This window comes from Electrona antarctica (assembly GCF_951216825.1).
Source record: "Electrona antarctica genome assembly, chromosome: 4".
NCBI classification, from domain to species: domain Eukaryota; kingdom Metazoa; phylum Chordata; class Actinopteri; order Myctophiformes; family Myctophidae; genus Electrona; species Electrona antarctica.
In genome coordinates this window covers 742,480-764,384 of record NC_136809.1, presented here as the reverse complement: position 1 = coordinate 764,384, position 21,905 = coordinate 742,480, and the positions used below count along the sequence as shown (strand labels likewise).

Sequence of the window (21,905 nt, the reverse complement as noted above, 5' to 3'; positions counted from 1 at the left end):
CAGCGTAACAGCTTTCCGTTCATCATGTTTTTTCCGAGAGACAGAGCCCCCATCTCGCAAGGCCCTCCTCCTGCAGGAGAAACAGGAGGGGAGGGGGGAATCGAGTATTATAGTGTTGGGTGAAATGTCTGAGGTGGAGGAAAGCCTGGTGAGGCGAGGTTAGGTGAAATTTGATTCTTTTCACACACCGACTAGATCATGGCATGGGAGCGTCCATTTTACACTGGCTTCTACACGTAAAGCGGCCCGCCCTCCTGTTTTCAGGAGGGGAGGGTTTTTTTTTTTCTGATCACGTGAGCGGGACTAAGCAGCAATGACAGGGGGATGGTTCTTCATTGTCCGGGTGGGTAAAAAGATGAATGAAAGTATGCAATAAAAAAGTGATTAGAACGTATGGATACGTGGTTAGCGTTAGCTGTGTTAAGCGACGTCACTGCCTTTACGAGGCTACGAGCGCCGACTTTGAAGAGTGGAATTCTCAATATACATCCCGATCCCGACTGACTTTGTTATTCATGTCTATATTTTGAACATGTCACAGGCTTACTATATATGTTCTACCTACCGCGGAGCTCCGACGGTGTGTTTTACCGCTGTCAACTTGTTGTATAATTAACTTTGCTGAATAGTTGCATGGGAAAATAACCCAGCTAAATGGAGGAGTGACATCCTGACATTTTCAACTACCTAGTGAATTCTCCAGATGAGTATTAATAATAGTCTTGCAAGATGCTGTTTAGATCATTTTCAACAAATACAAGCATATAAAACGAAATACAACAAATATATCTGGGTATTGAAAACCTCAAGGGATGCAACCGTGACGTATATACCGTGCGACCACTTTGACTTGAGATTTACAATGCTAGCACTTTTCACAAACTGATGGAGTATATTATAGTACATTGTAGGATGTATATTGAGATGGCAGGTATGTGACATTGAAAAGGACAAATCAAACATATGGGACACTTTGTTAGAACACAAAAAAAATCGCTATAGCCTCAGTAATGAACCAGTGAAATTAGGGTATTTCATGATGCCTCTCATAGGGATTGCATTGGCAGCTGCAGTACACAGTTGAAACGGACCAGAAGTGGGGCCGCTGTCTCATTTGGGGGCGTGACATTTGTAGTCCCCGTGTGTCTCTATAGCAGTTAAAAACAAACTGATCAACCAATAGGAGACAGCTCCATTCCTGATCAACCAATAGGAGACAGCTTCATCCTGATCAACCAATAGGAGACAGCTCCATCCCGATCAACCAATAGGAGACAGCTCCATCCTGATCAACCAATAGGAGACAGACAGCGCACACACCTTTTTGATTTTTTTATCATTTAATTAATATTCAAAGTGTTCTACAGAATGACATCATCATCATCATCATCATCATTACTGCAGTGTTTAACCCATTCATGGCAGGAACCCCTTTTGGTGTTTTAAGCATTATGTTATGCTTTAGCTATTGAAAAATAGCAGATCTACAAGCTCATAGCACGGCACCGAGCTTGTAGGTCTGTTATTTTTTTTTTTAAATGCGAAAATCTTTGCTTCTGGGGGTGGGGGGGACAACATATTTTCAGATGGGGGTCGGCGGCCAATTACAGTTACACTTTTTTGGGGTCCTTGACATGAAAATATTGAGAACCACTGATATAGAAACATTTTTTTATTTTGTATTTTTAAGTCAGGCCTAAACGGGTTAATACATAATTAAATAAACACATTATTGTGTTATTTATGTATTATGGATCATCAGTTAACCCCTCGCTCACCTGAAATACATCATGGAATCATTCAATCAATTCATAAATGCATCAATAAATACATTAATGTAACTATGAGTGTAACACATGGAACCAAATGGACCCCTAAGCACAATAATAATAATAATACAAATAATAATAATAATAATAAATAATAAATAATAAATAATAAATAATAAATAATAAATAATAAATAATAAATAATAAATAATAAATAATAAATAAATACAATACAAAATAAATAATAATTTTGGCGGTGAAGGCAGTTTAAAAATAGTTACATTTGATGGTTATTATTGGACTAGTAGTTTAATTAGTGGAGCGTAACGTACACTCATTATAATAATGTAAATTAATAATCTCTATGGATATTAATATGTGTGGAGCGTCATCATGCTAACTGTTGCTACTAGTGCTCCCTCTACGGGTCAGGCATGGCATTGCAGCGTCGTTGCAGAGGCACAGAGAGAGAGAGAGAGAGAGAGAGAGAGAGAGAGAGAGAGAGAGAGAGAGACAGAGACAGAGAGAGAGAGAGAGAGAGAGAGAGAGAGACAGAGAGAGAGAGAGAGAGAGCACTCTGAGTTGCTGCTGTCATCTACTTCCTGCTTCCTGTTGACTCGTAGACGTCCCGGCCAATCACAGAGCTCGGTCAGCCACACATGGTCATGTAGAGCCACTGTAGACACAACACCAAATATGGTCATGTAGAGGAGTGGTCCCCAAACCGTTCAGCCTCAGGGGTCCTTGAGGGAGTTCCAGGGGGTCCGGGGACCCCCATGGGTCCTCGAGGGAGTTCCAGGGGGTCCGGTGAACCCCAGGGGTCCTCGAGGGAGTTCCAGGGGTCCGGGGACCCCCTGGGGTCCTTGAGGGAGTTCCAGGGGTCCGGGGACCCCCAGGGGTCCTCGAGGGAGTTCCAGGGGGTCCGGTGAACCCCAGGGGTCCTCGAGGGAGTTCCAGGGGTCCGGGGACCCCCAGGGGTCCTCGAGGGAGTTCCAGGGGGTCCGGTGAACCCCAGGGGTCCTCGAGGGAGTTCCAGGGGGTCCGGGGACCCCCATGGGTCCTCGAGGGAGTTCCAGGGGGTCCGGGGACCCCCTGGGGTCCTCGAGGGAGTTCCAGGGGTCCGGAGACCCCCTGGGGTCCTTGAGGGAGTTCCAGGGGGTCCCCAGCTAAATGATAGTTAGGAACCAAATGGACCCTTATGGGTCTGTAACTCTGAGAGTGTAACACATGGAACCAAATGGACCCTTATGGGTCTGTAACTCTGAGAGTGTAACACATGGAACCAAATGGACCCTTATGGGTCTGTAACTCTGAGAGTGTAACACATGGAACCAAATGGACCCTTATGGGTCTGTAACACTGAGAGTGTAACACATGGAACCAAATGGACCCTTACGGGTCTGTAACTCTGAGAGTGTAACACATGGAACCAAATGGACCCTTATGGGTCTGTAACACAGAGTGTAACACATGGAACCAAATGGACCCTTACGGGTCTGTAACTCTGAGAGTGTAACACATGGAACCAAATGGACCCTTATGGGTCTGTAACACTGAGAGTGTAACACATGGAACCAAATGGACCCTTACGGGTCTGTAACTCTGAGAGTGTAACACATGGAACCAAATGGACCCTTACGGGTCTGTAACTCTGAGAGTGTAACACAAGGTATCAGTCAACAGGCCCGTCTAGAGTTTAAATGGACAGGTATCAGTCAACAGGCCCGTCTAGAGTTTAAATGGACAGGTATCAGTCAACAGGCCTGTCTAGAGTTTAAATGGACAGGTATCAGTCAACAGGCCTGTCTAGAGTTTAAATGGACAGGTATCAGTCAACAGGACCGTCTAGAGTTTAAATGGACAGGTATCAGTCAACAGGCCCGTCTAGAGTTTAATGGACAGGTATCAGTCAACAGGCCCGTCTAGAGTTTAATGGACAGGTATCAGTCAACAGGACCGTCTAGAGTCAAAAGGGAGACATCGAAGAGGAAGGATGGATGGGGAAGGATCAACATCAGAACAGGTCAGCTCTATATATGGAGATCTAAGGGTTTGAGGTCAGATGTAGAGTTGCTGGCCAATATTGATCTGTGATCTCATGGGGCAGCGGTGGTGTGTGTGTGCGTGCGCATGCGTGTGCGTACGTACGTGCGTGCGTGCGTACGTGCGTGCGTGCGTGTGTGTACCTCAGTGATGTTAAGTTGTGCCGTCCCATTTTTCTCCCGATCTAACTGTTGAAATGCCTCTGAAAAAAACACAACGAAACAACATACATCAGTCTAGAATCCAACAACATACATGTACCCTGAATCAGCCTAGAATCCAACATACATGTACCCTGAATCAGCCTAGAATCCAACATACATGTACCCTGAATCAGCCTAGAATCCAACATACATGTACCCTGAATCAGCCTAGAATCCAACATACGTACCCTGAATCAGCCTAGAATCCAACATACATGTACCCTGAATCAGTCTAGAATCCAACATACATGTACCCTGAATCAGTCTAGAATCCAACATACATGTACCCTGAATCAGCCTAGAATCCAACATACATGTACCCTGAATCAGCCTAGAATCCAACATACATGTACCCTGAATCAGCCTAGAATCCAACATACATGTACCCTGAATCAGCCTAGAATCCAACATACATGTACCCTGAATCAGCCTAGAATCCAACATACATGTACCCTGAATCAGCCTAGAATCCAACATACATGTACCCTGAATCAGCCTAGAATCCAACATACATGTACCCTGAATCAGCCTAGTACAGGTAATTAACGAGTATCTAACTAGTACCAGTAATTAACCAGTAATTAACTAGTAACTAGTACCAGTAATTAACCAGTAATACACCTGTACTTACTGAACATGGCCTCCAGTTTCACCAGGCAGCAGGTGAAGTTGTCAAAGTCGATGGTTTCTCCGTCAGCATATCTGGCAACCAGCATCTGGTACAGTCTGTTGTTGAGCTTAAACCCTGAAAAACACACACATATCTGGCAACCAGCATCTGGTACAGTCTGTTGTTGAGCTTAAACCCTGAAAAACACACACATATCTGGCAACCAGCATCTGGTACAGTCTGTTGTTGAGCTTAAACCCTGAAAAACACACACATATCTGGCAACCAGCATCCATACATCCTGAAAAGCCCACATATCTGGCAACCAGCATCCATACATTCTGAAAACGCGCACACGCGCGCACGCACACACTCACACACACACACACACGCACACACACACAACACACACACACACACACGCACGCTTACCAGCGTTCTCCAGAGCCAGTCTCATCTCGTAGGAACTCATACATCCAGATTTATCCAGATCGTACTCCCTGAAAACTCCCTAGAAGTAACGGAGTACATTTACTCTGATTACTACTCATACAGACACAGAGTTAATGGATTTACTCTGATTGCTACTCATACAGACACAGTAAGTAGGAGTACATTTACTCTGATTACTACTCATACAGACAAAGTAAGTAGGAGTACATTTACTCTGATTACTACTCATACAGACACAGGGGCAACTCACACGGTCGCAACAGATTGATGTATGCTTGTTGTATGAGATGTATAGCTGATGCAAGCTCGCAATGCATTTCCAATGGGAGTCACATGGTTTGACACAACATTTGTGTTGTATGAGGGGGGGGGGGGGGGGGGGGGGGCAGTCGAAACACAGCCGGAAGCCGTACAACAGCTTGTAGTCCAAAATGTTGTATCAAACCATGTGACTTCCATTGGAAATGCATTGGGGCGGCCATGACACTTACATCTGGCTTACATCTAGCATGCATCAATGTTGTATGCTAGATCGAAAGGTGTGAGTGAGGCCACAGTAAGTAGGAGTACATTTACTCTGATTACTACTTATACAGACACAGAGTTAAAGCATTATAAAAGTGGACAATTTGAGTAAAACGTGTAGAAACTGCTCATAAAAATATTAGTTGTGTATTTGTTCTGCTGTGACGTGTATTTCATACAGGTTATTAGTGTGGTTGCCTATGGGCAACCATACTATTGTTCCCCTTAGCTTTTCTTTTTCTTCCATTATTATAGATAAACTTTATTTTGGCCCACTACTCCTCCCACAGAACGTACCCGTTAGGGTTAGGGTTAGGGTTAACGTACCCGTTAGGGTTAGGGTTAGGGTTAACGTACCCGTTAGGGTTAGGGTTAACGTACCCGTTCTACTACTCCTCCCACAGAACGTACCCGTTAGGGTTAGGGTTAACGTACCCGTTCTACTACTCCTCCCACAGAACGTACCCGTTAGGGTTAGGGTTAACGTACCCGTTAGGGTTAGGGTTAGGGTTAACGTACCCGTTCTACTACTCCTCCCACAGAACGTACCCGTTAGGGTTAGGGTTAACGTACCCGTTAGGGTTAGGGTTAGGGTTAACGTACCCGTTCTACTACTCCTCCCACAGTTGTTTTTGCAACGAACGACACGTTCGTTGCAAAAACATGATTTCGGGGGGAAAACCCCCTCCGAATGACTTACACATGATCACGAGGGTGACTTGACATTGTCATTGGCTAGCAAAATTACTTGCTATTAATTGCTGTGTGTGCGTGCTGTGCGTGCGTGCTGTGTGTGTGTGTGTGCGTGCTGTGCGTGCTGTGTGTGCGTGCTGTGCGTGCTGTGCGTGCGTGCTGTGCGTGCTGTGTGTGCGTGCTGTGCGTGCTGTGTGTGCGTGCTGTGCGTGCTGTGCGTGCTGTGCGTGCGTGCTGTGCGTGCGTGCTGTGCGTGCTGTGTGTGCGTGCTGTGCGTGCTGTGCGTGCGTGCTGTGCGTGCTGTGCGTGCGTGCTGTGTGTGCGTGCTGTGCGTGCTGTGTGTGCGTGCTGTGCGTGCGTGCTGTGTGTGCGTGCTGTGCGTGCTGTGTGTGCGTGCTGTGCGTGCTGTGCGTGCGTGCTGTGCGTGCTGTGTGTGCGTGCTGTGCGTGCTGTGTGTGCGTGCTGTGCGTGCGTGCTGTGCGTGCTGTGCGTGCGTGCTGTGCGTGCTGTGCGTGCGTGCTGTGTGTGTGTGTGCGTGCTGTGCGTGCTGTGCGTGCGTGCTGTGCGTGCTGTGTGTGCGTGCTGTGCGTGCTGTGTGTGCGTGCTGTGTGTGCGTGTCTCACCAGCCACTTCCTGATTTTATTCCACAGAACCTGAAACTCAATCAATCCCAGCCTCGCACTGCCGTCTTTCTAACACACACTGTTAAAGAAATAACACACTGTGTCGTCATCGTCATGACATCATCATCATGACATCATCATCATCATCATCATGACATCATCATCATCGTCATGACATCATCATCATGACATCATCATCATCATCATCATGACATCATCATCATCATCATCATGACATCATCATCATGACATCATCATCATCATCATCATGACATCATCATCATGACATCATCATCATCATCATGACATCATCATCATCATCATGACATCATCATCATCATCATCATATCATCATCATAATGACATCATCATCATCATCATCATCATGACATCATCATCATCATCATCATGACATCATCATCATCATGACATCATCATCATCATCACTGTGTCATCATCATCATCATCATCATCATCATCATCATGACATCATCATCATCATGACATCATCATCATCATGACATCATCATCATCATGACATCATCATCATGACATCATCATCATGACATCATCATCATCATGACATCATCATCATCATCATCATCATCATGACATCATCATGACATCATCATCATCATATCATCATGACATCATCATCATCATCATCATCATGACATCATCATCATGACATCATCATCATCATGACATCATCATCATGACATCATCATCATCATGTCATCATCATCATCATCATCATCATGACATCATCATCATCATGACATCATCATCATCATGACATCATCATCATCATCATCATCATCATGACATCATCATCATCATGACATCATCATCATGACATCATCATCATCATGACATCATCACTGTGTCATCATCATCATCATGACATCATCATCATCATCATCATGACATCATCATCATCATCATCATCATGACATCATCATCATGACATCATCATGACATCATCATCATCATGACATCATCATCATCATCATCATCATCATCACTGTGTCATCATCATCATCATGACATCATCATCATCATCATGACATCATCATCATCATGACATCATCATCATCATATCATCATGACATCATCATCATGACATCATCATCATGACATCATCATCATCATGACATCATCACTGTGTCATCATCATCATCATCATGACATCATCATCATCATCATCATCATCATGACATCATCATCATCATCATGACATCATCATCATCATCATGACATCATCATCATGACATCATCATCATCATGACATCATCATCATCATCACTGTGTCATCATCATCATCATGACATCATCATCATGACATCATCATCAGCATCATGACATCATCATCATCATGACATCATCATCATCATGACATCATCATCATCATCATCATCATCACTGTGTCATCATCATCATCATCATCATGACATCATCATCATCATGACATCATCATCATCATATCATCATGACATCATCATCATCATCATCATGACATCATCATCATGACATCATCATCGTCATGACATCATCACTGTGTCATCATCATCATGACATCATCATCATCATGACATCATCATCATGACATTATCATCATCATGACATCATCATCATCATGACATCATCACTGTGTCATCATCATCATCATCATCATGACATCATCATCATCATCATCATGACATCATCATCATCATATCATCATGACATCATCATCATGACATCATCATCATCATGACATCATCATCATCATGACATCATCACTGTGTCATCATCATCATCATCATCATCATCATCATCATCATCATCATCATCATCATCATCATCATCATCATCATCATGGGTTCAGTGTCTTGCCCAAGGACATTTCGACAGGAGGAGCCGGGATACGAACCGCCGACCCATGGATCATTGGACGACCTGCTCTACCTCTTGAGCCACAGTCCCTAGCGATGACATCAGTGAACCACAGTTTTCTACCTCTGGTCTGCTTTGAGGCAGGATTATATTATATTATATACTTCTATATATATATACTGATATACTATATATTATATACTTCTCAGGACTCCAGAGAAGTCCGTCATGGTACTTAGTACGGTCAGGTGCCCCGAGACGGAGATTGATTAATCTCCGTCAAGTTAGTGATATCAAAACCGGTCGCATCGTTCCACAGCCTAGAGGCGCTTGTTGCGGAAATCCTCGGTGTTGCACAACAGTGACACGTCATCGAAAATGTTCCCTGCCTGTTTAGCCGACGACAACGAAAATCTTAAAACGTTAATAACTGGATCTAAATCATCCCGCCTAATTATAAAAAAAGGTTATGTGTTTGACGGCCCTCCGCAGTCCAGTCGCTAGACGCGATAGATTTTATCTTACCTCCCGTTGTTGTCGATCGCATCGATAGTGTTGTGGCTATTGTTAGCTGCTATACACACATTCACAACAACATCCGGTCCGTCAGTAAAAGTGCTCCGGGCGCTATAAACGATGGGCACATTTTATTAATGGATTAAATATATAAACGATGGGCACATTTTATTAATGGATTGAAGAAATACACACTGTGAACTACACACTTAACGGGTTTATTGCCGAAGACGTATATGGCCGAGTTATATCTAACTCTGTACAGGTAGCCACAGACGTCGAGATGGCTTTTGATTTATTCACATGTTATCCAGAGTTTAAAAAAACATATTCACCAGCTTTTACTTTTCACACTGTTGTGAAGAAAAGAGAGTTGAGCCAGAAGGAAAAGCTCTCTGTCTACCGAGAGATCTTCCTTCCTAGTCTTATATGGTCATGAAGTGTTCCTACTCTAAATATGGTCATGAAGGGTTCCTACTCTATATATGGTCATGAAGGGTTCCTACTCTACGCATATGACGTCAGGTATAACTGGTATAACTAGCTCTCAATGATGACGTAATAAAGATGTGGATTAAAGGACCCAATGCCAGGGTGTAATTGGTTTTCGATGGTGACGTAATGATGATATGTTTTAGTGTCGGGAGGATTAAAGGTAATGCCCCTATGTATACATGTATGTAATCTGACACCACTGCCATATCAAGCACAAGTAGTCATTACGTCATACGCTGGCACGGTGCATACGCATCAAACGGCGACATACTGGACAAAAACTATTACTTGCGCGCTCTGCTTGCGCAAGTAATAAGGGTAATAAGGATACGTCCATCAGGCTGACCATGATGTAATATAAGTAATAAGTAATCAGAGTAATAAGGATACATCCATCAGGCTGACCATGATGTAATATAAGTAATAAGTAATCAGAGTAATAAGGATACATCCATCAGGCTGACCATGGCTCTGCAGGACTCCATGCTGAAACCATCCGTCTGCAGATCTCTGTCTGTAATAGTAAGTGCATCAGAAATACTTATTAGTACATCAGAAATACTTATTAGTACATCAGAAATACATTATAACATAGTAAATAGTATGTAGTTCTCCCTAACATATTTGTTGTCATGTCATGGTTGTGCTGGCATTCAAAGCAACCAAAGGTATGGCTCCCCCATATCTTCAAAGTCTGATCGAACCCTACAAACCCTTCCGAGCGCTCAGATCAGCCGACGCAGGGAAGCTGGAAGTACCTTCAATAAAAACGCCGGGACAACGCTCCACACGTCCCAAACTCTTCTCCCTTCTGTAAAACACCCGGGACAACGCTCCACACGTCCCAGACTCTTCTCCCTTCTCTAAAACACCCTGGACAACGCTCCACACGTCCCAGACTCTTCTCCCTTCTCTGAAACACCCTGGACAACGCTCCACGCGTCCCAGACTCTTCTCCCTTCTCTGAAACACCCTGGACACCGCTCCACGCGTCCCAGACTCTTCTCCCTTCTCTAAAACACCCTGGACAACGTCCCAAAAAGATTATCGAAAGGGCCTGTTGGGCCCAGGCCCAGGGGCCTCTGAGCTAGGGGGGCCCCTGAGCTTCAGCCTCCGCGTGGCCGCGTTGCTATCAAACGGAGGCTCAATAGAATCAACCTGGGGGACCACCACCCTGACTATAGAATCAACCTGGGGACCCCCACCCTGACTATAGAATCAACCTGGGGACCCCCACCCTGACTATAGAATCAACCTGGGGACCACCACCCTGACTATAGAATCAACCTGGGGACCCCCACCCTGACTATAGAATGAACCTGGGGACCACCACCCTGACTATAGAATCAACCTGCTCAGAATGGAAAGAATGAATATCAAGTCAATGTTTAAATAATATTTATACAGTTGATGTGTTAATGTGAACAGAACTCACGTTTGGTCACGACTCTGTTGAGAACCGTCCTTAACTCTCTGACACTGATCTCCATGTCCTGAGAGACAGACAGACAGACAGACAGACAGACAGACAGACAGACAGACAGACAGACAGACAGACAGACAGACAGACAGACAGACAGACAGACTTAGGGCCTGAGCACTGCACAGTAGTGCGGAGCCCTATTGAAATCGCATTGATTATTAAGGGACGAACCAGTCCTGAAAGGACTTGGTCCCTTATTGTTTTTGTCTGTTTTTTTCTTCTTATCCTTCCACCAACAAACTTTAAACGTGCATAGCTAATGAACCGTTTGCCCGTCGGCAATGAAACCTCGACACACATATGCGTCTCCTCATGACGAACAAGTTTCGTGGTCTTATTTTTGACCTCTGACCTCTAGATCACCCGCCATTTTGAATTATATGAAAATCAATCAATCTCCTCCCGGGATCTTTGATCAAAATGCATGAAAAGTTCTACACGTTAACTTTGGACCTATACAGACAAGGGAATCTATAGTACTTTTTTTTAAGTGAAAAATGGTTTTATGAGTCAATGAAAATGGCTGTTTTGTGAAAATTCTTCTTTTGCCTCTAATACATACATGCAGCGTCATATGCTTATGAAACTTTACAGTATAGTAGAGGGTCATGCCAAATAGTACTGAAACCAGCCTTACTCCAATTGGCCAAAGGGGGGCGCTATGGCAATTTATTTTTAAATGAAACCTTTGAACAGTCATAACTCATGCCTCGTGTGTCCACATGTTCCTTGACTCATGGGGAACACATCTGTCACTTTGACCAGTAAGCTCCGCCCTCAGATATTCCGCTATTTTGAGAAGTTTGAAAATTGCTTAAACCTGATTTTCTGCATGGATCTTTGAGCGATTCGCGTGAAATGTTCTACACACAATCTATGGACCATTATCTGAAATCCCAGTTGAAGATAAGTATGTACGTGAAAACATGAACAGCGAACACACTGTAGTAATGAATAATGGACCAGGACACACATAATTGTCATCACAAACAGTGATTGAATTTGACTGAGGGACTGCCATTGGATTTGAGAAAACAGGCTTGAAAGGTTCACTTCTGTGGTCTGGTCTCTAACATTACACCTAGCTGCATTTATTTCATATTTACATGTCTTCTGTGGACTCTAACATTACACCTAGCTACATGTTTAAGCATTTATTTCATATTTACATGTCTTCTGTGGACTCTAACATTACACCTAGCTACACGTTTAAGCATTTATTTCATATTTACATGTCGATTTCAGCTCTGACACTTATTTCAGACATGCTCTAGTATGTGAAGAGTCTGCCTGTGCTATTAACTCATTTAAAACAAATATATATAGTTTTCCTCCTCTGGTGAAAAGCTGGAGTTTGCGCGATGGCAGTCTCTCAGTCAAATCTGGTCACAGTCGGTAGAGCTACCGCCTTTGGAACACAAGGCATGGGTTCAAATCTGGGACAACTCAGTGTTTGACGATTATCTTGGTTTGGTGCTGCAAGTCCTGGGAACTGATGGTAGGTGTGGTGTTAAATGTATTATACCCCAGTACAAATACAGCATTTGATAGCTTTAGTAATTGTTTATGATTGTATTGCTAATACAAAAATGGTTACAATGAAAGCTGATCTGTGATGTGCCGTGTTATGAGCATGTAGCTACTGTAGATCTGCTAACCCTAACCCTAACCCTAACCCTAACCCCCTAACCCTAACCCTAACCCTAACCCTGAGCATGTAGCTACTGTAGAGTTTGAGTACTATGCGTTGGTACTCAAAGTATATTTGCTTATTGCCTTCTTGAATGACTTTGCTGTTAACAATAGAACAACTGATTGTGTCAGGATAGCTCAGTAGGTATTAGGCCTCATGTCTGTAACACAAGGTCATGGTTTCAAATCTGGCCACAGTAAACTCAGCGTATGACACTGAATACGGATGTGTACATTACAGGAAACTCCCGTTACACTTTCCAACAAACTCCGGTAAACTCCCGAATTGTACCATCACACCTGTATATTACCGTATATTAACTATATATTACCGTATATTAACTGTATATTACCGTATATTAACTGTATATTACCGTATATTAACTGTATATTACCGTATATTAACTGTATATTACCGTATATTTACTGTATATTACCGTATATTAACTGTATATTACCGTATATTTACTGTATATTACCGTATATTAACTGTATATTACCGTATATTAACTGTATATTACCGTATATTTACTGTATATTACCGTATATTAACTTTATATTACTGTATATTAACTGTATATTACCGTATATTAACTGTATATTACCGTATATTAACTGTATATTACCGTATATTAACTGTATATTACCGTATATTTACTGTATATTACCGTATATTAACTGTATATTACCGTATATTTACTGTATATTACCGTATATTAACTGTATATTACCGTATATTAACTGTATATTACCGTATATTTACTGTATATTACCGTATATTAACTGTATATTACTGTATATTAACTGTATATTACCGTATATTAACTGTATATTACCGTATATTAACTGTATATTGCCGTATATTAACTGTATATGCTGCTAAACCTGAGGTTTAGGGTAAATCTAGTGCCCATAGTTGCCCGTTAACTCCTCTTTTCACGCAGTGAGTCTTCAGGATATTTATGTTTAAACGGATATGAATTAGAATATCATGATGATGACATCATGATGATGACATCATCATCATGATGATGACTCACGTCTCCAGAGAGCTGAGCGAACATGGCTCTGAAAGAATCATCGATGTCGCTCTCTGTCACTTCCTGCTGGACAAAACACAACATTACACCTTACCACCTCCAGGTGGTGAAAACAACTTGTGTGTGTGTGTGTGTGTGTGTGTGATCAAAGATCGTCATGGTTACCTCTTCCTCCAGGTTAGCAACGATATCGTCATCTAGTTCCCTGTTCCCACACACACACACACACACACACACACACACACACACACACACACACACACACACACACACACACACACACACACACACACACACACACACACACACACACACACACACACACACACACACACACACACACACACGAGTCAAATATAAATGCTTCCGTCGTACAGTCTGGAGCAACGGAAGCTCTGATCACGAGTAAAATATAAATGCTTCCGTCGTACAGTCTGGAGCAACGGAAGCTCTGATCACGAGTAAAATATAAATGCTTCCGTCGTACAGTCTGGAGCAACGGAAGCTCTGATCATGAGTAAAATATAAATGCTTCCGTCATACAGTCTGGAGCAACGGAAGCTCTGATCACGAGTCAAATATAAATGCTTCCGTCGTACAGTCTGGAGCAACGGAAGCTCTGATCATGAGTAAAGTCTGTTGGCTCCGGTTTATAAACAGGAAGTGACCACGCATCGTCCAAGAAGATCACATCCAGAAGTCTGTAAATGTGGCTTTTCAAAATAAGAGCTGCACAGGGAAAAATGCTGGCGTGAATTATATCACAATTTATCAATAAATGCTGCCGGACTTTTGTGTTAATAAACCACTCACTGTGTCTCCATTTCAATAATGTTATTATTAACATTAACATAAAGGACCACTTCACCACTTTTCAACTTCTCTTCCTATTATTGGTCCTAACTAATTGTTCATGATAAAATACCACAATTTTTTCCTACTCAGTCTGTGTCTCATAGGAAGGCTGTGGGCAGTTCAGAAACCCGTCCACCAGTGACATCATCGATGGTGAATCCAAGCTAATAGAAACGGCAGGCTTTCTTTTCCTGAAAATTTGCAATGCAAAAGTTGAAGCCATCGTTCTCACGATAATACAAATCTAAATATATTTTAAAACAAATCTTGTTTAAAAAAAAATCTGCCTAATGATGATGTCACTGGTGGACGGGTGTCCGAACTGCCCAAAGCCCTCCTATGAGACACAGACTGAGTAGGAAAAAATGGTGGTGCTTTATCATGAACATTAGTGAGGACCAATTATATGAAGAGATGTTGAAAAGTGGTGAAGTGGTCCTTTAATGACATTAATAACATTCATAGCTACAGTCGAGTCAGTACTGCTGTATGGGGCCGAGACATGGACCCTCACAGTGGAGTCAGTACTGCTGTATGGGGCCGAGACATGGACCCTCACAGTGGAGTCAGTACTGCTGTATGGGGCCGAGACATGGACCCTCACAGTGGAGTCAGTACTGCTGTATGGGGCCGAGACATGGACCCTCACAGTGGCGTCAGTACTGCTGTATGGGGCCGAGACATGGACCCTCACAGTGGAGTCAGTACCGCTGTATGGGGCCGAGACATGGACCCTCACAGTGGAGTCAGTACTGCCGTATGGGGCCGAGACATGGACCCTCACAGTGGAGTCAGTACTGCTGTATGGGGCCGAGACATGGACCCTCACAGTGGAGTCAGTACTGCTGTATGGGGCCGAGACATGGACCCTCACAGTGGAGTCAGTACTGCTGTATGGGGCCGAGACATGGACCCTCACAGTGGAGTCAGTACTGCTGTATGGGGCCGAGACACGGACCCTCACAGTGGCACGTCAGGCACCCAGAACTAGAGGCTGGCACTGCGTCAGGCACCCAGAACTAGAGGCTGGCACTGCGTCAGGCACCCAGAACTAGAGGCTGGCACTGCGTCAGGCACCCAGAACTAGAGGCTGGCAGGGCACTGCGTCAGGCACCCAGAACTAGAGGCTGGCACTGCGTCAGGCACCCAGAACTAGAGGCTGGCACTGCGCCAGGCACCCAGAACTAGAGGCTGGCACTGCGCCAGGCACCCAGAACTAGAGGCTGGCACTGCGTCAGGCACCCAGAACTAGAGGCTGGCAGAGCACTGCGTCAGGCACCCAGAACTAGAGGCTGGCACTGCGTCAGGCACCCAGAACTAGAGGCTGGCACTGCGTCAGGCACCCAGAACTAGAGGCTGGCACTGCGTCAGGCACCCAGAACTAGAGGCTGGCACTGCGTCAGGCACCCAGAACTAGAGGCTGGCACTGCGTCAGGCACCCAGAACTAGAGGCTGGCACTGCGTCAGGCACCCAGAACTAGAGGCTGGCAGAGCACTGCGTCAGGCACCCAGAACTAGAGGCTGGCACTGCGTCAGGCACCCAGAACTAGAGGCTGGCACTGCGTCAGGCACCCAGAACTAGAGGCTGGCACTGCGTCAGGCACCCAGAACTAGAGGCTGGCACTGCGTCAGGCACCCAGAACTAGAGGCTGGCACTGCGTCAGGCACCCAGAACTAGAGGCTGGCACTGCGTCAGGCACCCAGAACTAGAGGCTGGCACTGCGTCAGGCACCCAGAACTAGAGGCTGGCACTGCGTCAGGCACCCAGAACTAGAGGCTGGCACTGCGTCAGGCACCCAGAACTAGAGGCTGGCACTGCGTCAGGCACCCAGAACTAGAGGCTGGCACTGCGTCAGGCACCCAGAACTAGAGGCTGGCACTGCGTCAGGCACCCAGAACTAGAGGCTGGCACTGCGGCAGGAACCCAGAACTAGAGGCTGGCACTGCGTCAGGCACCCAGAACTAGAGGCCAGTAAATGGACCGTATGGGAGCCAACCCAGGGCAAAGCCAGGAGGGGAAAGGAGCATACCACCTATGTAGACGTGCTGCGGCGTGACAGCTTGGCTGACAACACTGCAGAGCTCAAGAACCTGATGTTGGATAGGAGAGTGTGGAGGGCAGCGACCCATTCTGGCGGGAACATCTTTTTGGTGTTTTAAAGCATTATGTTATGCTTTAGCTATTTAAAAATAGCAGCACCGAGTGCCGCGGTACGAGCTTGCAGGTCTGCTATTTTTGAAAGATCTTGAAAATGTGGCTCAAATCTTTTGAATATATTCTCTCAGAGTGAACATTTTTAACTCAAATCTTTGCTTCTGGGGGGGTCCCTGGAACTACATGTTTTCAGATGGGGGTCGGTGGCCAATTACATATCATTTTTGGGGGTCCTTGACATGAAATATTGAGCACCACTGATACAGAAACATGAGGTTTTTTAAAAATAAACCACTCACTGCGCCCCCTGCTGGTTGAGTTAATAACATTAATAAACCAATCACTGCTCCCCCTGCTGGGTGAGTTAATAACAATAAACCAATCACTGCTCCCCCTGCTGGGTGAGTTAATAACATTAATAAACCACCCACTGCTCCCCCTGCTGGTAGAGTTAATAACATTAATAAACCACTAACTGCACCCCCTGCTGGTAGAGTTAATAACATTAATAAACCACTAACTGCGCCACCTGCTGGTAGAGTTAATAACATTAATAAACCACCCACTGCTCCCCCTGCTGGTAGAGTTAATAACATTAATAAACCACTAACTGCGCCACCTGCTGGGTGAGTTAATAACATTAATAAACCACTCACTGCTCCCCCTGCTGGGTGAGTTAATAACATTAATAAACCACCCACTGCTCCCCCTGCTGGTAGAGTTAATAACATTAATAAACCACTAACTGCGCCCCCTGCTGGGTGAGTTAATAACATTAATAAACCACTCACTGCGCCCCCTGCTGGTTGAGTTAATAACATTAATAAACCACTCACTGCTCCCCCTGCTGGTAGAGTTAATAACATTAATAAACCACTCACTGCGCCCCCTGCTGGGTGAGTTAATAACATTAATAAACCACTCACTGCTTCCCCTGCTGGGTGAGTTAATAACATTAATAAACCACTCACTGCTCCCCCTGCTGGGTGAGTTAATAACATTAATACACCAATCACTGCGCCCCCTGCTGGTTGTGTTAATAAACCACTCACTGCGCCCCCTGCTGGTTGAGTTATTAACATTAATAAACCAATCACTGCGCCCCCTGCTGGGTGAGTTAATAACATTAATAAACCAATCACTGCGCCCCCTGCTGGTTGAGTTAATAAACCACTCACTGCGCCCCCTGCTGGTTGAGTTAATAACATTAATAAACCAATCACTGCACCCTCTGCTGGTTGAGTTAATAACATTAATAAACCACTCACTGCGCCCCCTGCTGGTTGAGTTAATAAACCACTCACTGCGCCTCCTGCTGCTTCTCGGTGAAAACGCGCAGGACGAAGTCCGCCTCCTTGCCGGGTTCAAAGGTCGACGGCACCACCAGGTACTCGCCGGGCGGGAGGCGGAGCCTAGCACTGACCTCACGCAGGTTGATGAAGCTCTCGGAGCGAGCGACCGAACCGTGGCGGAGGAAGAAGTCCTTCTTTAGATGGACGCTCTGAACGCCACGATACTGGAGAGGAGAGGAGAGGAGAGGCATTAATTTAGACTGGAGAGGAGAGGAGAGGAGAGGAGAGGAGAGGAGAGGAGAGGAGAGGAGAGGAGAGGAGAGGCATTCATTTAGACAGGAGAGGAGAGGAGAGGAGTGGAGAGGAGAGGCATTCATTTAGACTGGAGAGGAGAGGAGAGGAGAGGAGAGGAGAGGAGAGGAGAGGAGAGGCATTAATTTAGACTGGAGAGGAGAGGAGAGGAGAGGAGAGGAGAGGAGAGGAGAGGAGAGGAGAGGAGAGGAGAGGAGAGGAGAGGAGAGGAGAGGAGAGGCATTCATTTAGACAGGAGAGGAGAGGAGAGGAGTGGAGAGGAGAGGCATTCATTTAGACAGGAGAGGAGAGGAGAGGAGAGGAGAGGAGAGGAGGGGAGAGGAGAGGAGAGGAGAGGAGAGGAGAGGAGAGGAGAGGAGAGGAGAGGAGAGGAGAGGAGAGGCATTCATTTAGACTGGAGAGGAGAGGAGAGGAGAGGAGAGGAGAGGAGAGGAGAGGAGAGGAGAGGAGAGGAGAGGAGAGGAGAGGAGAGGAGAGGAGAGGCATTCATTTAGACTGGAGAGGAGAGGAGAGGAGAGGAGAGGCATTCATTTAGACAGGAGAGGAGAGGAGAGGAGAGGAGAGGAGAGGAGAGGAGAGGAGAGGAGAGGAGGAGGGGAGGGGAGGGGAGGGGAGGGGAGGGGAGAGGAGAGGAGAGGCATTCATTTAGACTGGAGAGGAGAGGAGAGGAGAGGAGAGGAGAGGAGAGGAGAGGAGAGGAGAGGAGAGGCATTCATTTAGACTGGAGAGGAGAGGAGAGGAGAGGCATTCATTTAGACTGGAGAGGAGAGGAGAGGAGAGGAGAGGAGAGGAGAGGAGAGGAGAGGAGAGGAGAGGAGAGGAGAGGCATTCATTTAAGCCAAATTCCAATACCCAAAATCTCGGCCACTCGCTCACTCCCACTCGATCACTCGGGGTCATTCCAGCTTGACCCGGAAATGGTTAACGTTCCGATTGTTAAAGTGCTCCATCGAGGAGGAGAGTGGAGTCGAGTGGAGGAGCCGAGTGGGCTCTCCGAGACCGTATAGAGCGAGTGTACATCAGGTGCAGGCTCGGTGGGGTATGTTGTCTCCTCGCTGCGGATTTCCGCATCACGTGTACATGTTTTTTTCCTTCTCCAGTGACATAAGTCCGCCTCCTCCACATGTGGCACAGAAAACACTGCTTGAAACCCGATACTATGCACCCCCCCCCCCCCCCCATCCACCAGCTGCCGGCCGCTGCGGCTGATGAGACGCTGTCGCTGACCCAACACACACATGCACGCACACACATTAAACTAAAAAGCTTTGCTGTTTGTTGAAGAGACAAAGCCTATGTGAAAGTGAAAGGACCACAACAAGCCACTGGCTTTATTGCGTTGTGTGATATAAGCATAATAAAAGTAGGCTATATTGTGCGCACCTCAAAAGCTATAGTTAATTAGAGGAGAGGAGAGGAGAGGAGAGGAGAGGAGAGGAGAGGAGAGGAGAGGAGAGGAGAGGAGAGGCATTCATTTAGACTGGAGAGGAGAGGAGAGGAGAGGAGAGGAGAGGAGAGGAGAGGAGAGGAGAGGAGAGGAGAGGAGAGGAGAGGAGAGGAGAGGCATTCATTTAGACTGGAGAGGAGAGGAGAGGAGAGGCATTCATTTAGACTGGAGAGGAGGGGAGAGGAGAGGAGAGGAGAAGAGAAGAGAAGAGAGGAGAGGAGAGGAGAGGAGAGGCATTCATTTAGACTGGAGAGGAGAGAAGAGGAGAGGAGAGGAGAGGCATTCATTTAGACAGGAGAGGAGAGGAGAGGCATTCATTTAGACAGGAGAGGAGAGGAGAGGTTCCATAGAGTTTAATACATGTAAGGAGAGGAGAGGAGAGGAGAGAGGAGAGGCATTAATTTAGACTGGAGAGGAGAGGCATTCATTTAGACAGGAGAGGTGAGGAGAGGAGAGGCATTAATTTAGACTGGAGAAGAGAGGCATTCATTTAGACTGGAGAGAAGAGGAGAGGTGAGGAGAGGAGAGGCATTCATTTAGACTGGAGAGGAGAGTAGAGGTGAGGAGAGGAGAGGCATTAATTTAGACTGGAGAGGAGAGGAGAGGTGAGGAGAGGAGATGCATTCATTTAGACAGGAGAGGAAAGGAGAGGCATTAATTTAGACTGGAGAGGAGAGGAGAGGCATTCATTTAGACTGGAGAGGAGAGGAGAGGTTCCATAGAGTTTAATACATGTAGGGAGAGGAGAGGAGAGGATCCATAGAGTTTAATACATGTAGGGAGAGGAGAGGAATTCATTTAGAGAGGAGAACTCACCTCTTCAGGAATCTGTGGAGGAGGAGAAGACAGACTTTAAAACTTTGTTTCTGTGTTTAAATATTCACCTAATTCACATAATTCATTATAATTACACCATAACATACTTAATGACTGTTTCTGCATAATTACTCCATAACATACTGAATGACTGTTTCTGCATAATTACACCATAACATACTTAATGACTGTTTCTGCATAATTACACCATAACATACTGAATGACTGTTTCTGCATAATTACACCATAACATACTTAATGACTGTTTCTGCATAATTACACCATAACATACTTAATGACTGTTTCTGCATAATTACACCATAACATACTTAATGACTGTTTCCGCATAATTACACCATAACATACTTAAAGGGTAAGACCACTTTTTTAGAGGTTTGGGTTGTTTTCTTACCTTATTATAGGCAAACTAGTCCATTCCATGAGTTATTTCGCTCCGTTGTGTTGTTTATTAGAAATTTGAGAAATAAAAAAAGTCGCTCATTGACTTCCATTGTAACAGGGAAACAGCTCTCAAAGTCAGTCTTTTAGCACATGAACCAACGCAACAAAAGCTGATTCTGACAGTTTATGACACCAGGAAAACTCATACGGTTTTATTTTTAATAAAAAATGTCAACTTTGTCTTGTTTTGACTAATTTGTGTAGAAAGAAGATCCGGTAGGTATGCCTACACCGACCGAATCACTGCTGTGAAAAATGATCTGATTGGACCAAAACTGTACACCACTTCCTTATTGGAAATGACGGGGATGTAAACACATGGATTTGATCTCGTCCGCTTGTCACTAAAAACATACACAATGGACGTGTTTGAGGGAGACACTTTAGAAGACACTTTAGAAGAAGTGTGTAAAGTGTCTGTGTCTGGGACTGCTCATATGCGAGGCTGCAGCTGGATGCATCTCAAACAGCGTGGAGACTTCTGTTTACAAACGAAACCTCGCAAGACCCGCGAGAGTTGGGAACACCGTAGCACTGCTTCAGTCT

General features: G+C 45.1%; 1 protein-coding gene across 2 annotated transcripts in view; it reads right to left on the bottom strand.

Annotated features, from left to right (window-relative positions):
* Positions 1-2,030: 2,030 nt before the first annotated feature.
* Positions 2,031-21,905, bottom strand: part of LOC306922524 (calpain-1 catalytic subunit-like) — a 66,896-nt gene continuing 47,021 nt past the window's right edge. For both annotated transcript variants that reach the window (XM_079500192.1, XM_079500191.1), the window contains exons 13-23: positions 20,898-20,909; positions 18,335-18,546; positions 14,186-14,225; positions 14,021-14,083; positions 11,241-11,298; positions 10,255-10,319; positions 6,920-6,988; positions 5,058-5,136; positions 4,647-4,760; positions 3,956-4,014; positions 2,031-2,445 (exon numbers count right to left, since the gene is read on the bottom strand). In XM_079500192.1, coding sequence (XP_079356318.1) covers positions 2,419-2,445; positions 3,956-4,014; positions 4,647-4,760; positions 5,058-5,136; positions 6,920-6,988; positions 10,255-10,319; positions 11,241-11,298; positions 14,021-14,083; positions 14,186-14,225; positions 18,335-18,546; positions 20,898-20,909 — 798 coding nt within the window. In that variant the 3' untranslated portion in view covers positions 2,031-2,418. The remainder of the gene's footprint in view (positions 2,446-3,955; positions 4,015-4,646; positions 4,761-5,057; positions 5,137-6,919; positions 6,989-10,254; positions 10,320-11,240; positions 11,299-14,020; positions 14,084-14,185; positions 14,226-18,334; positions 18,547-20,897; positions 20,910-21,905) is intronic.